This window comes from Lytechinus pictus, unplaced genomic scaffold, assembly GCF_037042905.1.
Source record: "Lytechinus pictus isolate F3 Inbred unplaced genomic scaffold, Lp3.0 scaffold_20, whole genome shotgun sequence".
In the NCBI taxonomy this organism is placed as follows: domain Eukaryota; kingdom Metazoa; phylum Echinodermata; class Echinoidea; order Temnopleuroida; family Toxopneustidae; genus Lytechinus; species Lytechinus pictus.
Window position 1 is genome coordinate 8,247,594 of NW_026974141.1, and position 22,427 is coordinate 8,270,020.

The 22,427-nt window shown below is 35.4% G+C and overlaps 1 protein-coding gene across 2 annotated transcripts in view; it reads right to left on the bottom strand.

The window, feature by feature from the left end:
- The window catches only part of LOC135157820 (protein-glutamine gamma-glutamyltransferase K-like), a 46,839-nt gene that overhangs the window by 16,679 nt on the left and 7,733 nt on the right, over positions 1 to 22,427 (bottom strand). The window contains exons 1-3 of one of the 2 annotated variants that reach the window (XM_064114774.1): positions 2,020 to 2,092; positions 1,166 to 1,325; positions 598 to 742 (exon numbers count right to left, since the gene is read on the bottom strand). In XM_064114774.1, the coding sequence (XP_063970844.1) occupies positions 598 to 742; positions 1,166 to 1,318 (298 nt within the window). In that variant the 5' untranslated portion in view covers positions 1,319 to 1,325; positions 2,020 to 2,092. Of the gene's footprint in view, positions 1 to 597; positions 743 to 1,165; positions 1,326 to 2,019; positions 2,093 to 22,427 lie in introns of those variants that run through there. The other variant, XM_064114773.1, reaches the window with a different exon arrangement.

Consider the following 22,427-nt stretch of genomic DNA (forward strand, 5'->3'; position numbering starts at 1 on the left):
ACTGATCTTAGTAATACTACCACCACCACTACTGCCACTAGTTCTAATTTTACTGCTACTACTACTGCTGCTGCTATTACTATTACCACTACTACTACTACTACCACCACCACCACCAACACAACTACCACCACCACCACCACAACTACGAAAACTACCACCCTGCTACTACTACTACTGCTGCTACTTCTACTACTACAACCATTACCAACTCTACTACTACTACTACTACTACTACTACCACCACCACCACCACCACTACTACCACCACCACCACCACCACAACTACCACCCTACATGTACTACTACTACCACCAAAACTACCACCCTGCTACTACTACTGCTGCTACTTCTACTACTACTACTACAACCATTACCAACTCTACTACTTCTACTTCTACTACTACTACTACTACTACTACTACCATTACTACAACTACTACTACTACTACTACCATTACTACTACTACTACTACTACTACTACTACTACTACTACTACTACTACTACTACTACTACTACCATTACTACTACTACTAACAACAACAGCAACAACAAGACTGCATCAACATTCTAAGCAGGGTTTGCTCATACTTACCACGAACAGTCAACTCCAGCCCAAACACCTCCGTCTTCGGTTCCCTGTTGAAAGTGACGGTGAGATCAAAACGCTGCCCTCGCCTGACGAACAGGTTATTTATCTCGTAATCAGAGGTGTGATGGAGTGAACGGTTTCTTTCCAACTATGTCAGGAGAGAGAGAGAGGGGGGGGGATGAAAAATAACAATGTTCTGTTTCTTTGAAATAATGATTGAATATCCATAATTGCTTTGTGCATGGCTGTTTCTCATCAAAACAGAGTATAGAGTATGTCTGACAGCTAGCCTCTCTTCATTTTACAAAATTACCACCCCCGCCCTCACCTAGTCTGCCGACACAGCCTTTCATTTTTGCAATTTGCATAGTTTGCAATTTGCATACAGAGTCTGAAGTAGTGAGACTAGACTATGTACTCTGGCTGCCTCTATTTCACACAGATACAGTGTGGAGTCTAGTCTTTACTCCAGACATGGTATAATTGGTCAAGGTGTCAAATTTGAGTCTATGCTTGCAGACTAACCTGGGATATAACAATTTTTTAATAAATAAACTATACTGTAATCTACCTGGAAGTCCAACTCCTTAAGGCTCAGCTGATCAGGTCTGGAAGGTGCTTCAGGCTTATCCCGTCCATCACCGAGATAGGCCCTCTCTGCCTCGGTTACGTCAACGAAGCGACCCGAATTGCGGCCAGCACGGGTAGCAGCTGCTGTTTCCATTGGGGTACTACGGGATGAGCAAAAAGAAATAACTTGGTAAAAATCCTGTCGTTTTTAACTTATCACGTGCAAGAAATTGCAACAGGTTTATTTTTTTCTTTACCGAAATATGTTTTTTTAAGTCTTCATCTCCAGAAGACCATATTGATAGTCCAAAAATATCCAAAGACAGGAAAGACATCTAATATTAAAGCAAAAATATGAGAACTTTAATGAAACAACCACCGGGTATAACAGCATGTACAGTTTCCCATGAAAACCTTTGATTTTAATTAGCTCCGGAAGCCTATCAGCATGAAAAAAATTTATACCAGGAAGTTAATTACAGGAACTCGCAATTGAAAAGAGAACTTCCGGGTTCCGTTTCATAAAGACATGTTATGAAAATGAAAAAATTTAAATCCATATTTTATTATCCACAATTGAAATCTGAAATTAAAAATATTCTGAAAAAAGATCGAGGTACTATCTCTTAGATGTTGAATGCCAAACAGGGTAGCAGCAACTCCCATCTCTTAATGTCGTTGGTCTGACACGGCCAAGGTTTGAACTCCCGACCTCCCGGTTGTGCGACGGACACTCTACCAACAGAGCCAACACATCAATAATTATAATACAAATGCACAACTTCACTTGTCCACTCTAAAGCAAATCAAATCAAATAATTTCATTAGATTAAAACCGTAAATTTGTTGTCATACCAAGTTCTATGAAAAGGAGGCCCCGAGGTTTCGAAATCTTGGCACGATGGCCTTTTAACACGGATTCTGCTTATGACAGTTGTTAGGAAAAAGTGGAGAAAACATTCCGCCACCCCAGCAAGCCATGATTGATGACACAAACAAACGGGGGCATGACAAGCACATGATCACATGCACGTGACATTTCGCTCACGGGGATGAAAACAAAGAAAGGATAGATGTTGTCTCATATAGGACAATTTTAAACAGTTCCTGCCCAAGTTTTGTAAGGGCACTTTCACAAGTGAATCCTGAATCATCATTGTAATGATGATTGCTATTGTAATCGTGACTGTGATTTAGCGTTCATGATTCTAATCATGTTCTATTTGGTTTCACACGTGCTACATATTTGTTATAACTCATTAGCCTTATTTTTCACTGGAATCATTCAAACTACTATTTTTTTTAGTGTGTGAAAGGGTGGTTAGTGATGCCTGGGGTGTTGTTGTTTTTTTCTCTACCTCAGAGAGATTATGTGAACCTATAGATTGCGAAAACATGTATAGACTAGAAATATGCACACAGGTGTATGTATGAAAGCTCTGTTTCAAGGTTCATTGATTTTGAAAAGAATTTTTGGTAGGAGCAGCCTGGATGATCTTGGTACAAAAGAGACTTTGCCCTTGCATTCACATTGCTTCTTTAAACATGTAGACTCTTATAAAGAAATACTATTATATTGCTTTTTTGAGGTACATTGATCACAAAATGTGAAAACAAAGTCACCCATGATTTCACATGAATGACCATTAGAATCCCAACACCATTCTTCAGTACAATACATAATAGTGAATTCATGATCATTCAACAATAAAAAGTCCTTGAACAAAAATAGAAATGAATTTCACAAAAGTACAGGTCTTTCCAATTTCTTTCATATTTTTCTGTTCTGTTTTACCACAGGGACAGCATCATTAAGGGGGCAGGGGGTACTTGGGCCCCCCCCCCCATGATTTTCAAGTGAGTGGATAAAATAATGTAAAACATGCCCCTGGCTAATGTTGTACATTGGGTCCTATATACCGTCGCTGAATCCACGAAGTGGCACAACGTCCCAAAATCACGTGAAATGTCAATTTTTAGTATCTTTCAATTTTAGTATTCTCTAGTCATTGTCTACTATTTCACCGAAATTGAGAACCCAATTCTTTCTAATTAATGAGATAATTAAAGTGAAAAAGCGACAAGCCTTAAAATCCTTCGTAAAAAAAATCCACGAAGTGGCACACAGGTGCGCGCCGTTTCTACGCACAAAACTACACTTGTGTTTGAATCACTGCTACGTCAAGATTTCATGTTCATTTGATACATTTTTAACATGGAATGCAGCAGTAGATACCAGGCTCTTGGTATGTGCATTCTTCATTCTGTTAAACTTCACAATCATATAGCAATGGGCAGTTGAAAATGTGAAAATCGTTATTTGCATTTATCTCGAATAGTGATTACGCGCATCAACTTGCGCATGTGCCACTTCGTGGATTCTTTGACGTCGCTGAATGCACGAAGTGGCGCAACGTCCCAAAATCACGTGAAAAGTAAATTTTGAGTATCTTTCTGTTTTAGTATTCAATTTCAAGTATCTTTCAGCTTTAGTATGCCTTGGCTATGGTCTATTATTTCACCGAAATTTTAGAACCAAATTCTCTGTAATTAATGAGATAATTCAAGTGAAAAAAACGACACTAGCCTCAAAATCCGTAGTAAAATAATCCACGAAATGGCATGCACGTGCGCGCCGTTTCTACGCACGCTGAAGTAATATTTTCCACAAAACAACACTTGTAATGCTTGTGTTTGAATCACTGCTATGTCAAGATTTGATGTTCATTCGATAAAATTTTTACATGGGAAGCAGGAGTAAATACCTGGCTAGTGGTATGTGCATTCTTTATTCTGTTAAACTTCACAATTCTATAGCAACTGGCAATTGAAAATGTAAAAATCTTTAATCGCGTTTATCTCGAAAAGTGATTTCGCGCATCAACGGTAGCGTGTGCCACTTCGTGGAATCGGCGACGATACACTGTACATTAACCCCAGGAAATTAGTGGGGCTAAGGCACTCCCTTCTCTCCACCTATTTCTCCGGGCTAAGAAAAATTGCTGTAGTGTCAAAAGCATATTCTTGTATTGTCATTCAAGTGGGCCTATATTACAAGACTACACAGTTCAGAATGTTGCAGTAGGCTGGTCAGATGTGAACAGTTGAAGACTCGAGGCGGCACTATTACGGCTGCCGGTTTGAGGCGGCACTATTACGGCTGCCGGTTCGTTTGTGCTTTTGATAATAAAGCGGGCTCCTGGTCATGCCTGTGTACACTAATACACTATTAAACTCGACCCATCTCTTCTTCTCTTCCCACCCCCCCCCTTCGGTAAATTGCCAATTCATCTCCTGCCAACTCGTCCACTCACCACATGGTCTACATTAATTTAGTCTAATGCCATTTCGTCCATCAACATTTTGTCTCACAACCATTTGTTCCATTAACCATTTGGTCCAATCATCACTCTATCTCATCACCATTTCGTCTCATAAACCAGTTGGTCTATATCCATTTCATTTTCATTCATTTTGCACAAGTCCAATTGACCAAATGGTATATGGACAACATGTAAATGGCCATTGGACCAACTGGTTATTAGACAATATATGTTGGACGGAATGGCATTAGACTAAATGAAAGTAGACCATGTGGATAGTGGACGAACTGATGGTAGACCAAATGATGGTAGAGGAGTTGGTAATTAGACAAATTGGCATTAGACCATGTGGATATTGGACAAACTGATGGTAGACCAAATGATAGTAGATGAGTTGGTAATTAGACGAATTGGTATTAGACCAATTGGAAGCAAACTAATACAGTGACTCTCCGATCTCCTCTTCCCACGCCCCTCCCTCTTCTGTCTCTCCCTCCCAGGTCTACTCTCCTCTGATGTTAAAACTCTCCTTTTGAAAATCAGTGAACCTCAAAACCAAAAGGCGCATGCAAACTAGTATGCAAACTGGTATCCCATGGAGCTTTGTACAAAAACCTTTTGTATCCGAACGAAGAATAAAACAAGGAATACAAATTTTGTATGAAATGTCTACTTTCAAGGTCTTGCCATTGTCAATTGAGCATGATTTCAGTATTACATGTAGGTACCGAGTGGGAAAGAGTGGGGGGCCGGGGGGGCTTCAAGTACTGTATGCCTTTATAACAATGTACTGCCATAGCCTATAGCAATGCACAGTCTGGCTAATTGCATAACCGAATGAAGGTGCTATTGTTCTTTAATATGAAATTTGAATTTCTTCTGCCAAGGTCTTGCGTTGTCAAATGAGCACAAATTCGGTATAACATATAAAGTGGAAAAGAATAGAGTAGGGGGGGGGGGGCTTCAAGTATGCCTTTTAAAAGAACAATGTACTGACATAGCAACGCACATGGCTGATTGCATAACCGAAAGGTGCTAATTTGTTGTTCTTTGGAACCCCCCCTCCCAGTTATGGCATTTTCTTAAAGGAGAATGAAACTCTTGGAGCAAGTTAGCTTTTGTGAAAGCAGAAAAATCAAAGAATAAGATCAACAAAAGTTTGAGTAAAATAGGACTAGCAATAAAAGAGTTATTAGCATTTGAATGTCGAGATCACTAATGCTATGGAGATCCTCCCATTGGCAATGCGACCAAGATCTGTGATATCACACACGTACAACTCTCCCATTTGGACACTGAAAATATACCCCAAAACATCTCTTTTTGCTCATTCTAATCATATGACAAATAATTAATCAATGATATAATGTTGTGAAACCTCTGTACTTGTCCTCTCATAAAGAGAACACCTCACCTTGTGATAGACTCTATAAAAGTGAGAATATAAGTGAAATAAGTACTAAAGTAATGAGGGAGTTGTACGTGTGTGACATCACAGATCTTGGTCGCATTGCCGATGGGAGGATCTACATGGCACTAGTGATCTCAATATTCAAATGCTCATAACTTTCTTATCATTCATTCAATCTTCCTCAAACTTTCAACAATATGTTTCTTTGATTTTTCTCTTTGATATTGATTCAGCTGGTTTCAAGGGTTTCATTCTCCTTTAAAGTTGCAGACCTCTAAAGTCTGAAGCCTTGATGACATTGGTCCCTGACAAATTCTTTGAATATACATGGTAGATGAATTTAGCAGATAAGTGAAATATCTACCATTGAAACCTACAGGGCATTTCACTGGTAGTCTGGATTAACCATGATTGAAATAAAAACAAGGGTCCAAAGTTGTAAATTCATTCCTACATGTACCTCTGCTCAAGTCCGAGGTCTCGTAATTGCCAAGTGATCACATACCACATGCTCCGAACAATGGGTTATTTACTAATTTCAGGGTATTCCCAGGTGTCTATTTCTTTGTGGGTGTAGTATTAAGTGGCGTGAACTTAGGCCCCCCCCCCCCTGTTTCATAAAGAGTTACAAAGTTCTGTTGTAACTTTGCCATTATGGCAACTACCATGGTAACCTTGATTATGATTGGCTGCTAAGCCCTGTTGCCAGGGTAGTTGCCATAATGGCAAAGTTACAACACTTGCAACTCTTTATGAAACAAGGGCCCCCAGGTCTGAAGAATAAATATAGGCCTGTACATGAGAGAAGTGAATAATCTATTTGTTACATGTCACGGCTGCCAACTGTCACTAATTGACAGTGGGACTTGCATTTTTTGGCCCGTTCTCACTTTAAAATTTTGTTTCATTTGCATGCAATTCTATCGATTTCACTCATTTTGACCACTTAACAGACCAGTTCGGAGTTAGTTCATGGACAATTTTGGTCAAATGACCTTTCATTTCTTTCATTATGATAGGCAGATTTCAAAGCAAGATATTACGTAAGCATGCCTTACATAGCAGGATGAAGAAATTGAATAGACCAGGTGACTAGAATAGCACACCAATGAACACTTTATGAAGGTATTTGTTGCATTCCTACTTTGAATGCATATTAGAGGATGTTGTACAATGTACTTGGCAAACTGTGAAATACCAGTCGTTCGTGGACGCATTGTTGTTGTTTTTGGATGTAAATGAAAAACACAATTCAAAAGGATATATGAATAATCAAGACATCAAAGTTGGTGCTTATCTCATTAGATTTTAAACCACCATGTCATTTTAGTACAAATGACCTTCCTCTGATCATGCTTAGAATCTTTTGATCATGCGCAGAAAGGAACTACGAACTGGCTTATTTCATTTGCCGAGATGGGAGTCTCACTCATAACTAGTTATCCAATGCTGGCAGCCCTAACATGTTCAGCTTGGAGAGTAATTATTACATATTAGACAACAGCGAATGGGACTTTACATGTAGTTATAATAATATAAAGCAGTAAAACATTACTTCCCAAACTGTACTTCAAGCAAAAAGTCCTTTAAGTAATTTTTAACTAATCAGTATATGCAAAAAAATACTGAATTTCAATGGGGCATTTTTGACAGAATGGGTACCCCAAAAATCGACTTGCCTTTAGCTCCTGGTGTTTTCAGTTTCAAAACAATTGTATTTCAATAATCAAGTCCGATTTGTAAAACATTGCCTAAACGTGCGCAGTTTTTAAATCAGTTATTTAGTTATTCTGGCCCTAAAATGCCACAGTGTATGGTCAACTTTGATTATTACATGTACAGTACTTTAAAACATGTACATTTGTACGTCAATTTATAATTTATTTTTTTTCTCTAAAGCTCTCTACTAAACAGTACCCAATCGCATGTTATATTTATTTGAATTATGATGTGCAGAAGACATTTGATGCTGATTGATGTCATCCTTTAATATCTATGTTTTATAATGTACATGTAGCAATATGAGTGTAAACAAGGACAAAGCCTCTTCTACTGAACCAGGGACGTCCCAACTACTATAAAAGAATTATTTCAAATTCAATGGACTTCAAAACTGAAAGTACATCACATAGTATGATTCCATATCTACACAATGCTGTACTTTTTCCCTACACGTAACAGGAAAACCCCAGATATTGTGCTTATCATGAAGCTGGAGGAGGAACCAATTTGTAATTTTCCAGCTCTGTTCAAGGTCTTGACGAAAACATTTTATGAACACGTACAGCCAAGGTCAAAAGTTTAGGCATACAACTGGTAGCTAAAACAGCCCCCCACCCCCCCCCCCCCCCTACCCGAATCAAAGGGGAAGTTCACCCTGAAGAACAGCTTGTTGTAAAATACCGGAAAACATAATAAATATGGTGAAGATTTTGAGGGAAATCCATCAAAGAAAAAAGAAAGGAAAGTGATTTTCAGATATTAAAAAAAAATCACCCATCACACAGCTCTTTTGTGATGTTATACAAGCACTAAAAATATATAAAATGCATAAATTTCAGTAATGGTTGATGATGACTATTTTTTTTCCTTTTAGGAGCGGTTGTGAAAAGATTGTCTTTTTCATTTTTCTTTAGAAAACAATATCTCATTGATTATGACACAATACAATGGGGAAACTGCTCACATACATGTACATGTATGACTCTTTCCATCTTCTTTCATCAATCCTTCACCAATATTTCTTGATTAATCTGCTATTTTTTTTCAATCATTTTTTGTCAGGGTATTATTAGCTTTCCCTTTTAAGTTCAAATACAACTGATAGCAAAAACAGGTTCCACCCACTTAAAAATATTTTATGAGCATTTTTTTATAGGTTTTTTTTTCACACACAGAGTACAGATGAAATCGGGTAATGTTGACTCTTAAATGGAAGAGCCATGTATTCCGTCAGGAGCAAATTTGTTTTTCTTCTTTCGACAAAGTTAACTCATCCCTTTAACCAATGTTATGAGAATACAGACAATCATGTTTAGAGAAAAGAAATGGGAGATGTATCACAGTATGGCAGACATATCATACAGCCAAAGCTTTAATAATCAGTTCGACATAGCCTTACAGGGGACATGTAATTAGTACATAATTGGCTTCCATACAGCCAAGCTACACATACATGTAGTTAGTACCATTTAAAGCTAAAAGAATGTTGATGAAGCAAGCGATGATTTTTAATAGAGAAGTTCTGAAGTCAGAGAAAATAAAAGTTTAACTTTATTGTCATCATATCATGGTTCTAGATTGCGTCCACTGTACAATGTTGTGTACAGATCACCAAACTAAACATATCTCAGCTGAATAATGAGCAAGCCGAAGATCGCTGACATAGACAGCGTATTACTGTTGCATGGAAGAGACCCAGCATCTGGCTTTAATGCCGTGTTAATTTTGCTATTTAATCTCTCAGTAATCACACATTTTCTTCCAATTTCATTTAGCACATCATACATGTACATGCATGTAAAACACAAGGGTGGTGGTTCAACATTGAAGTCTCTTTAATAATAATAATAGTAATAATAATAACGGTATATTTACCCAGGGTAGCCACTTCAGTTCCGAAACTGTTCTCCCAGCGGGCCCTGCTATTATTATTACCCGGCTAAGCTAGGCTACCTAATCAGGTGCACACAGCTTTTTGAGGAATTACTTCCTGCCAGTACCCATTTTCACCTGGGTTGAGTGCAATGGACGAATTCCTTGCTGAAGGAAATTACGCCATGGCTGGGATTTGAACCCACGACCCTCTGTTTCAAAGTCCGGAGACTAATCCACTGGGCCACGACGCTCCACATATTTGTTTAATACAGTATGCATATATCTCATTTAGAGAGTGTTACAGTACCACAACTAGCATTACAGTATCTTAAACGCACCAGATGAAAACATCCTTGTACTGAATATCAATTACCATCAATCAATTACCTATCTACATGTATAATGTATCTATCAAGGCCTGGTGAGGCTAACAGTAGTTGGCAATTATATCATACAGTGTATGGTCATACTCACTGGCATATTAAAGGGAGTTCTCTGCACCAGCCAGAGTTTGCACAGATTCAAAGATTTTAGCCTTAATATTAAGAGTATAATGGCATCCATCAGGCAGATTCATAACGATAAAGAATACATGTAACTCTGTTTTGGAGGCCTTGTATCATACTACAAATCTCAGACTTTTTTCAAGGTTTTGCCTTGAATAAAAAAACAAAACTTTGAAAAATCATTCAATGCGAGACTCGAAAACTATGTCAATGATAATGATCTTGACTGCAGTAAACTCGCACAATAGCGCATCATTTTACATTCGCGCCATGCCAGTCGAGATGATGCGTTGGAAGTTACGCTATAGGCTTATTCTGTCCCATGAATATTCATGACGTATAGTCTGAATATTAAAATAAACCCTATCGGGTACTGAATCTGCCGAATTGACACCAATATAACATTATTGACGCATTGTGGCCCATATAAGTCTCCAGACTTTGAAACAGACGGTCGTGGGATCAAAGCCCAGCCATGCTATTAAACTTCTTTCATTCAGCAAGAAATCGATCCACATTGTGCTCTGCAACTCAGCAGCCTGAGAGTTCAATATCAACTTTGATGGGCTTTTTTAGGAGCATACACAGTTATTTTGGATCCTTGATTAACAGTGTGGTGTTGGGTACGAATAATCTCAAGCCGAAACAAGTGCATTGTCATTTGAATTGTATATATTTGTCTATTAATATACATGTACATGTATATATGGAAATTTGTTTCATATTGGCTTCACAAATCGCATCACACAGAAACAGAAAGATAACTTGCTATAAATGAAGATTATGATAAATTGATACATGATATCAGTATTGACATCTACAGCCTATACTTCAACTTATCAATGGCAACTTGACTGGCCTGATTAAATCAAATATCAGTCTCCAGTATGCTCACAAAAATGAAAATCCGTATTTTATTATTCAAAATAGACATGAAATGAAATACTCAGAAAATTTGCTTTGCCCAATTGATCATGGGCCTGGCAGCCGCTGTGCAGCGCCAAATCGACGAGGCTCTATCCCTTTAATCGTTGAACGCCAAACAGGGTAGCAGCAACTCCCATCTTTTGACGTCTTTTGGTCCGATGCGGCCGGGGTTTGAACCCCCGACCTCCCAGTTGTGAGACGGACGCTCTGCCAAATGAGCCAACACACAATCAAAATAATGGATCAATGAACTGGATTTCTGTAATATTTGATACAAATACATGTAGCAAAAGACAAGCTTTTTGAAAATTTAAAAAGGGAAATCCAAAATGGATTCAGAAACATACTAGAGTCAAAACCTTGAACATCTCATTATAGTAGAGCGGATTAGCTCCAAAAATCACAACAATTGTGCAAATTTTGACTAAAGCATGAAACTTTCACAAGTATTAGTATATGCCGTAAGATTTATTTTAAAGGTGGGAGGTAAATTTTAAAATGCCATTTTCGGCCGTTGCCATGGCAACGGATTAATTTCTCAAAAATGACATACATTCCCATGTAAATGGTAAATAAACATGACATAGATGACCAAAATGATAATTTTCAAGTTCCCAATTGAATATATATAAAATTTAGAAACATTCAAAATTAACAAGATAGTTCCAATTGGTCCGTTGCCATGGCAACAGCTTGTTTTTCTCCAGAAAAATAAAAAAACTGATTAAAAAAACGTTGTAGAATAGGAGTTATCTTTAATTTCCCCTAATTTTACAGTGTTAAACAACGATATTTTGGTTGCTCAATGTATAAACTACATCTCAAGCCATTGCCATGGCAACCAAATAACATCTAATTTACAAAAATAACATGGTAAACTAGACAATGGACAGGTGGAAAATACAACTGGAAATGACTTAATCTGTATGCTTAAGTTTTGACCCCCTCATTTGAACAAAAAATACAGAATGTGTTCTACAGGAGTTCTTTATAAAGATAAAACATTATGTTGCCTTGGTAATGCTTGAATTAAATAAAAAAAAACGAATGTTGCAAAGATCCCGTTGCCATGGCAACAGTTTATTTCCCTCTAGAAAGGTAAAAATATTGATAAAAATATAGAATACATGTATGATCATCATTCCATTTTCAATATTTTTAAGGAACTAATCAAAATATGATTGTGACTACATTTATAAATATAACATCTTAAGCCATTGCCATGGCAACCAGATAACATCTAATTTAAAAAACAACAGCAGGGATGACAAGGTTATGGATAGGTGAAAAGTACAATGAAAATTAACTTATGTAAATGCATAAGGTTTGACCTACTCAATTAATTTTGGGGAAATAATACAGTGAGTGTTCTGCATGAACTAATTGGAATGATACAGATTGATGTTGCCTTGGTAATACTTGAATTCAACGATAAATATCAATGTTGCAAATTGCCTGTTGCCATAGCAACGGATCATTTAGTACCAGTTTTTATTAAAAAAGGACTATAGAATCTGGTTTTTCTTGCATTTCCCCCAATCTTAGTGTGTTAAACATAGATATGTTTGATGCAAATTGTTTAAATAAAATCTAAAGCTATTGCCATGGCAACCAAATAATATCTAATTCACAAAAAAATAATAATTTGGATGACAAGATCATGGACAGGTGGAAAATACAAATATAACTCAATATGCGAAAGGTTTGGCTAGTCATTTAATTTTAAACAAAAAATTCACTAAGTATTCTGCATGAGTTCATTAGAATAATAAATTGATGTTGCCTTGGTAATTCTTGAATTAAATGATAAATATTAATAATTCAAATGTTATGTTGCCATGGCAACAGCTCATTTCCCCCAGAAAAGTATCAGCAGCTTTGATAAATAAAAACATGATAAAATCTGATTTTTCTTTCATTTCCCTTAAGTTAAGGGTGTTATAAAATATATGTTTGCGGTTAATATGTAGATAACATCTTCAGCCATTGCCTTGGCAACCAATCAAGATGTAATTTATAAATACAAAAAAAAATTACTGTTGAAATGATAATGGTCAGGTGGGATGTAAAATAAAGGTTTACTTTTAAAAGCTACATAATGTTTGACCAGTCATTAAAGGGGAATGAAACCTTTGGAACAAGTAGGTTTGTGTCGAAACAGAAAAATCAAAGAATAAGAACAAAGAAATTTGAGAAAAATCAGACAAATAATAAGAAAGTTATGAGCATTTGAATATTGCAATCTCTAATGCTATGGAGATCCTCCCATTGGCAACGCTACAAGGATGTGTGATGTCACACATGAACAACTTTCCCTTTGATGGACCCTGAAAATGTGTCTTTTTGCTTTTTCGTATGGTGATACAAACTCTTTATCCATGATGTATTCTTTAAAAATCTGTATTACATGCCCTCCTATAGAAAGAATACATATTCTACTGATAGATGTAATAAAAGAGGCAATTTAAGTGAAATATATACTAAAGTAATGGGGAGAGTTGTTCAAGAGTGACATCACACATCTTTGTCGCATTGCCAATGTGAGGATCTCCATAGCATTAGTGATCGCAATATTCAAAAGCTCATAACTTTCTCATTATTTGTCCGATTTTTCTCAAACTTTCATTGATCTGTTTCTTAGATTTTTCTGTTTTCACACAAGCTATCTTGTTCCAAAGGTTTTATTCTCCTTTAAGTTTTGAACAAAAATTACAGTAAGTGTTCTGCATGAGTACAATAGCATGATAAAAACTGATGCTGCCTTGGTAATGGTTGAATTTAATATCATTTTTTTGCAAATGTGTAACGGATCGTTTTTCCCCCAGAAAATACCATCTTTGATTAAAAAAATACCTAGTAGAATCTTATTTTTCATTCATTTCCACTAAGGTTAGGGTGTCAAACATACACGTACATGTTTGTTGTTAAATGTATAAATAACATTTTAAGGCGTTGAAATGGCAATAACATAACATTTCATTTACAAAAAAACATAGCTGACAAGATAATGGACCGAAGGAAAATACAATAAAATTAACTGAATATGCGTAAGGTTTGACCTACTCTTTTAATTTTGAACAAAAGTTACATTAAGTGTTATGCATGATTTCATTAGGATGACAAAAATAACTTTTGTTTTGGTAATGCTTGAACATAATGATGAATATCAATGTTACAAATGGCTCCAGAAAAGTACAAAATTTGATAAAAATATGTTTATTTATTTCCTTTTCCCTTATAGGAGGTTGCTGAACATAAATATGCTACATGATAAGCACCATCTTATTTCATTATACATGGCATCGAAATAAGACCTACAAAAATCACATCAGACTTTTTTGGGCTCAAATAAATTCCCGAAACTCTAATTTTGATGCTGGACAATTACGTTCAAAGTATTCGCAGGCGGCCATTTTGAAGAAAGCGTTTTGGGGTGATTTGTGTTTTAAAGCTGTTCATCATATCAATATCTAAGGGGATTATAGGGGTTGATGAATCAAAATCTTAAGTCTATTTGAGGAGTAGACATGGTCTTGATATCCTTATCAAGGTAAATACAGTAAATCAACTTTTACATGGAGATCATGAAATCATGAAATCCTTCCTTGTTCGACTGTTTTAGCATACTTGGCTTGAAATATGATAGCAAAGCACTATTAGGCATCATCTGCCAGGATACACCTTTTAATCCCTGCATACAAATGTCAGAAAATCGTTACTTTGTGAAAATTCCCATAATTTCTTTAAAAATTCATGAAAATTGCCGAAAATAAAAAAAAAATTCCCACAAAAGTCACGTTTATTCCCATGGAAAGTTTCCATCAAGAAAATTCCCGGGAATTTGCAACCCGTCTCCCCCCCCCCCCAAAAAAAAAGAAAAAAAATCATTATCAAGAAAGAATACAGAGACAGTGAAAGAGAGATGGATAAAATATGATTATTTTACGAATAATATACCAAAAAGGAAAAATTTGGAAATTTTTGCTCTGTCGCTGGCTCGGTGAGAACATTTTAAAGTAAATTTTGCTTGATATGTCATATCTGGCCCCCTCAAAATTGCACTGCTGATTTTGAAGAAGAAAATTTTGTAATACTGTGATAATTTTTAAAGTAACATATGAATCTATTCAACGCCAAGTGTAATCTATTCACTGGTTATTTTACATGAAAAGTAGACTCGTCAAATAAAATAAAAAATACCTTTACTGGTTGAAAGGTTAAAAATAATTTAAGCAAGGGTATTCCAAGATGGTGCCCTCAGTGGGTGCCATAGGCTAAAAATCCACAATTCATCCATTACTTGATAAAATGGCTTTAATTTGGTTTCTATTCATTGGTTTTAAGGATCAAGTAGTACATTGGACCAAGTTACAGGGAAAGCCAGTGGTCTGGAATGTCCAAAAATCCAAGATGGCTTCAAAAAATTGAATCTAAAATGGTTGCTTATAACTAAAGCGGACATAGCTCATTTCATATTGGCCTGGAGGATAATATTTTGGTGTCTAAATCATTGGTTTCAAGAGTAAATCATTGGTTTCAAGAGTCTAACAATATTAGTACAAGTTACAATGACAGTCAGGTGTATTCGAAAATCCAATATGGCTTCCAAAAACTATTCTAAAATGGCTGCTGATACTTAAAAGTGGAATAACTCCTTTTATATTCACCTGTGAGATATGATTTTGGTGTCTAAACCATAGTTTCAAAAGTGAAATAATAAATTAGGACATAGTTTGTTCAATATCTGTCTGGGGAATATGATTTTGATGTCTAAACCATCATCATAAAACCATGGTTTAATGCATTAGAACAAGTTACAAGGACAACCAATGGACTGGTATGTTAAAAAATCCAAGATGGCCTCCAAAATGGGGTCTAAATTGACTGTTGTTACTTCGAAATGGACATATAATTCATTAATAATGCACATTGGGGGTATGATTTTGGTGTCTACACTAGTGTTTCAGGGGTCAACTAATACTGTACATTGTGTCAAGTTGAATGGACAGTCAGGTGTCAATATTGTGTCCAAAAATTCAAAGATTGTTTGAAAAATGGGGGTTTTAATGTTACTTAAAAGTGGACATAGTACGTTAAAAAATACTCCTGGGGATGTTATTTTGGTGTCTACATTAGAATTTCAAGGATCAAATGATACGTTGGGACTGGTTACAATGATGTATAGATGTCCATTTTGCCTGAAAATCCAAGATGGCATCAATGAATGGGTTAAAAAATGACGACTGTTACGTTGAAGTGGATATGATATCCACTTGTGAGAATCTACCTTGGATTTTGGACAAAATTGAAAACTAACCATCCTTGTTACTTGTCCTAATGTAATAGTGGACCCTTCATACCACAGTGTAGACACCAAAGATGTTTCTCACAGGTTGTATGAACTCTGATGATTTTTGAGTGATAGAAGTCATTTTAGATTCCATTTTGGTCACCCTCTTGGATTTTTAGGCAATTTGGACAACTGGATATCATTGTAACAAGTCTAAACGTATTTTTCGAAACTTTAAACCAAAGTTTGAACACCAAAATCATTTTTCCTTGGTTGACTTTCAATGAACTATGTCAATTTTTAAGCAACAGACTCCAATTAAACCCCGATTGTTTGAAGCCATCTTAGATGTTTAGACATATTGGATTACTCACTGTCCTTGTAACTTGTTCCATGTCATGATGTATTTACTGACTTTTAAAACCATGGTTTAGATATCAAAATAATATGCCCTTGGCAGATATTACACGAAATATGTCAATTCTTTAGTAACAGGGCTATTCTATAATCCATTTTTTGAAGCCACCTTGGATTTTTGACATACTTGACCACTGAGTGTTCTTGTAACTTGTCCTAATGTATAGTTTGACACATTTCACCATGGCATAAACTTATTCCAGGCTATTAAACAATCTACGTTTTTTTAATGCAGCAACAACAATTTTAGACTCTATTTTCAAAGCCATCTCGGATTTTTTAAATATACTGGACAACTGACTGTCCGTGTAACTTGTCATAGTGTATTACTTGACCATGGAAACCATGGTCTAGACACCAAATCATATATCCCAGACGGATATGAAATAAGCTATGTCCATTTATATATCAACAGCCATTTCAAACTCCATTTTTGGAAGCTGTCTCAGGGTCTTGGACACATCAGACCACTGGCTGTCCTTGTAACTAGTCACAATATACTACTTCACCCTTAAAACCATTGCATAGAAACCACATTAAGCCACTGGAATTAGATGTAATTTGGTTGTCATGGCAATGGCATAAGTTATTTGTATATCAACAGCAAACATAATGCTTTGCACTCTAAAATTAGGGGAAATTTATGACAAAATGCAGATTCTAAACTGCTTTTCGATCAAATTTGGTACTTTATTCGGGAAAAAAAGGAGTCATTGCCATGGCAACGGGCTATATGTAACAGTGATATTTATCATTAAATTCAAGCATTACCAAGGCAACCTCAAATTTTATCATTCTAATGAACTAATGCGAACCACTGTAATCTTTGTTCAAAATTAATTGACTGGGTCAAACCTTGAGTTAATGGATTGCATTTTCCACCTGTCCATTATCATGTCAACCATGTTGTTTTTTTCAAATTAGATGTTATTTGGTTGCCATGACAATGGCTTAAGCTATAATTTGAATGTTAACAGGAAACATATCCATTCTTACCCTAAAATCAGGGGAAATGAAAGGAAAAAATGAGATTCTACAGATTTTCTGATCAAAACTGGTACTTTTCTTGGGGAAATGAGTAGTTGCTATGGCAACAGGTCATTTGCAACGTTGATGTTTATCGAATTCAATTATTACCAAGGCAACTTCAATGTTTATCATTCTTAGAATGATAACTAGTTCATGCAGAACACTCATTGTATTGTTTCCCCTAGATTAATTGAGGTCAATCCTGATGCATACAGTGATGCACATCAAGTGAATTTTCATTGTATTTTTCACCTGTCCATATCCTTGTCATCCATGTTTTTTTAATTAGATGTTATCTGGTTGCCATGGCAATGGCTTAAGATGTTATATTTATAAATTTAGTCATATATATATCTCGATTAGTACTTAAAATTATTGAAAATGGAAAGATGATCATACATGTCTGTATTCTAAATTCTTATCAATATTTTTACCTTTCTAGAGGGAAATAAGCTGTTGCCATGGCAACGAGCCCTTTGTAACATTTTAAAAAGAATTTAATCCAAGTGTTACTCTAATTATCATTCTAATTATTTCATGAAGAACACTCACTGTATACTGTTTCCCCTAAATTAATTGAGTAGGTCAAAACTTATGCATAAAAGTTATTTTCATTGGATTTTTCACCTATCCATAACCCTGTCATCCCTGTCATTGATTTTTTTTAATTAGATGTTATTTGGTTGCCATGGCAATGGCTTAAGATGTTATATTTATAAATGCAGTCACAAACATATATTTTTATTAGTTCCTTAAAAATATTGAAAATGGAATGATGATCGTATTCTACATTTTTATCAATATTTTTACCTTTCTAGAGGGAAATATGCTGTTGCCATGGCAACGGGATCTTTGCAACATTTGTTTTTTAAATTTAATTCAAGCATTACCAAGGCAACATAATGTTTTATCTTTATAAAGAACTCCTGCAGAACACTTTCTGTATTTTATGTTCAAATGAGGGGGTCAAAACTTAAGCATACAGATTAAGTCATTTCCAGTTGTATTTTCCACCTGTCCATTGTCTTCTTAACCATTTAATTTGTGTAAATTGATGTTATTTGGTTGCCATGGCAACGGCTTGAGATGTAGTTTATACATTGAGCAACCAAAATATCATTGTTCAACACTGTAAAATTAGGGAAAATTAAAGATAAATCCTATTCTACAACGTTTTTTTAATCAGTTTTTTTATTTTTCTGGGGAAAAACAAGTCGTTGCCATGGCAACGGACCAATTGGAACTATCTTGTTAATTTTGAATGTTTCTAAATTTTATATATATTCATTTGGGAGCTTAAAAATTATCATTTTGGTCATCTATATCATGTTTATTTACCATTTACATGGGAATGTATGTCATTTTTGAGAAATTAATCCGTTGCCATGGCAACGGCCGAAAATGGCATTCTAAAATTTACCTCCCATCTTTAAAATAAATCTTAGGGCATATACTTATACTTGTGAAAGTTTCATGCTTTAGTCAAAATTTGCACAATTGTTCGGCTAATCCGCTCTACTATTAAATAATTTATCAGATTTTAATACAGCCTTGATTTTTTTTCTCCTTTTTTTTGTTCTGGTGCACCAGACCAGAAATGCCAGGATAATTTCAAAAGTTGATCCGATGGTCTAGTGATCAAAAAGCATTCTCCTGGCCAGCTGCCAGACATAGTCTATGATAACAGACCGTTTTCCTTCAGAAATTTTAATAGAGCACACAATGGCATTGCTGGTGGAACTGGAATTAATTAACCCATAGATTTACAGTCTCCTTTTATATAGGAGATACTTTGGCATTTTCCCATTATCCTTAATGTTAACAAATTACAAATGGAATATGGTTTCGTAAGAGAAGTACCAAAAAAATGATACCATTCCCAGTACAGCATCTGGTATCCTCTGATAAAAAGTTCTTTAACTCGAGCTACATGTAGTCCTTACACTATAAATTGTCGAGATGAAAGCAACAAAATTATTGCTTAAAAATTCACATTGGTAAATTTTTCAGTAAATTTATTGTTCAATCACTAAGTCTGACCAAAAAAAATTTCTATTTTTTTATCTTTTTATTTATTATCACTTATTTATTATTCATTCATCAATTTTTTTCATCTTATTTTATTTTGTTTTTTATTTTTTTTTCATTTTATTATTATTAATTACTATTATTATTATTTTTTTTTTGTTTGGGGGGGGGGGGCTACTTTTCAAAACTAACTGCATACATCTGCATCATTGGATAATAAGCTTTATGTTATGAATGGGGATTTCTAATAAGCCAGTTCGTAGTTCCACTCTGCGCATGATCAGAGGAAGGTCATTTGTACTAAAGTGACATGGTGGTTTAAAATTTAATTGGATAAGCACCAAATTCGATGTCTTGATTATTCATATACATGTATAATTCTTTTGAATTGTGTTTTTCATTCACATCCACAAAAAAAATGCGTCCACGAATGACTGGTATATTTCACAGTTTGCCAAGTACATTGTACAACATCCTCTAGTATGCATTCAAAGTAGAAATGCAACAAATAACTTCATAGAGTGTTCATTGATGTGCTATTCTAGTCACCTGGTCTATTCATTTTCTTCATCCCGCTATGTAAGGCATGCATACGTAATATCTTGCTTTGAAATCTACCTATCTTAATGAAAGAAATGAAAGGTCATTTGACCAAAATTGTCCATGAAGTAACTACGAACTGGTCTATAAGGCTCCTTTTTGTAATTTCCAGGTCTACTTTGATCATTTGGGGCTAAATTGCCTCCTTTTTCTTTTGCAAACTCACATTGTCCTGAATATTAGCAATTAAAATGGAATATTGTTGGAAAGAGCAAAAATGTACTCTTAAAAAAAAATGATACCATTCCCAGTACAGTACATGTATCTGGTGTTGGTCTTGAATAAAAGCCGTTTAACTTAAGCTATAAATCATTGCTCATTCTACATTGGCAATATAATGAAAACAAGAAAATCATGGTTTAAAAATGCAAATTGGCAACTTTTCAGTAAATTCATTCTATAATGCTATCAAATTTTGATTGCTGTTTATGTCTTACTACATTTACAAAGTATGAATATAAATAGCAAATAAACAATTATTGTCAATTATTGGATTATTAAACATTAGTGTTTGCCCTTTTGAATGCTGAACAAAATTATGGATGAAACTTGAATTTTTTGTAGTTGGAGACTTAATAAAGTAGACTATGGTTGTCTACTTTTTAGACAGAAGATGGAAAAATATGCAAAATAAAATTAAATATAAAGTAAGGAAGGTATCAGAAGGATGAGTGAAATAGAAAGAGTGACTGAAGATTCAACTTTTAAAAAAATAATTGTATTTTCAATAGAAAGTGAGAAAGCTATCAGAACAGGAAAGGAGAGATGGAAGATGCAACTTAAAGGAGAATGAAACTCTTGGAGCAAGTTAGCTTTTGTGAAAGCAGAAAAATCAAAGAATAAGATCAACAAAAGTTTGAGTAAAATAGGACTAGAAATAGAAGAGTTATGAGCATTTGAATGTCGAGATCACTAATGCTATGGAGATCCTCACATTGGCAATGCGACCAAGATCTATGATGTCACTGATGAACAACTCTCCCCTTTTTGACACTGAAAATATACCCCAAAACATCTCTTTTTGCTCATTCTAATCATATGACAAACGATTCATCAATGATATAATGTTGTGAAACCTCTGTACTTGTCCTCTCATAAAGAGAACACCTCACCTTGTGATAGACTCTATAAAAGTGAGAATATAAGTGAAATAAGTACTAAAGTAATGAGGGAGTTGTACGTGTGTGACATCACAGATCTTGGTCGCATTGCCAATGGGAGGAACTACATGGCATTAGTGATCTCAATATTCAAATGCTCATAACTTTATTATTATTCATTCAATCTTCCTCAAACTTTCAACAATATGTTTCTTTGATTTTTCTCTTTGATATGGATTCGGCTGGTTTCAAGGGTTTCATTCTCCTTTAACTCTGCAAGTCAAGTTTGAGGGGTGATTATTATTTTTTTTTACTGAAACTACAAAGGTGAAATTTGTATGATTGGAATGCTTCATTATCCCTCTTTACAACGATATGCCATCTACTGTGATGATGTAATCATGGAATGTGCAGTTACCCCGAATATAGGGCAAAGTCAGAAGTGAAATCTTGCAAAATGCATTGTTTCAAACCCATTTCTTTAGAATTTTGCCCATGATGCAGGCGACAGTGAATGTTGTGCAAAAATGTCTGTGGTGAATGTAGACCAAAAGCTTCAGTCTCTGTATTTTGGTTGTTCCGCTGAACTGCGTTGGCTCACTGACCAATACAGAGACTGAAGAGGATGGGGGCCCGTACCTACAGCCAACGTATAGTGAACTAGCGTTTTATAGATCGCGATTTAAAACTGTTTTTTAAGCAAATTTAAAAGTTTCATGGTTTCTATTATCAGGGAAATATAAATAACTCAAGTAATTGCATACCTTGGGCCGGAGTTATTGAAAAAAATCCTCTGGATGATTGAGAAATCTGTCATCTAAGACATTTTCACCTGACCTGAAGGTTTTTCTTGCAAGTTGCCATCTTGAATGACATCATTATCGTTATTAAGTTTTTAATGTCTCGATATATCGCGATTATAACTAGTATCGTTTATCTTCGTGTAGTGTATCGTATCGTATAAGGAGCAGATCGTATAATATCGAAAGCAATATCGATATCACATTCGTGATTGTTGACGCCCTCTCCGTTCGT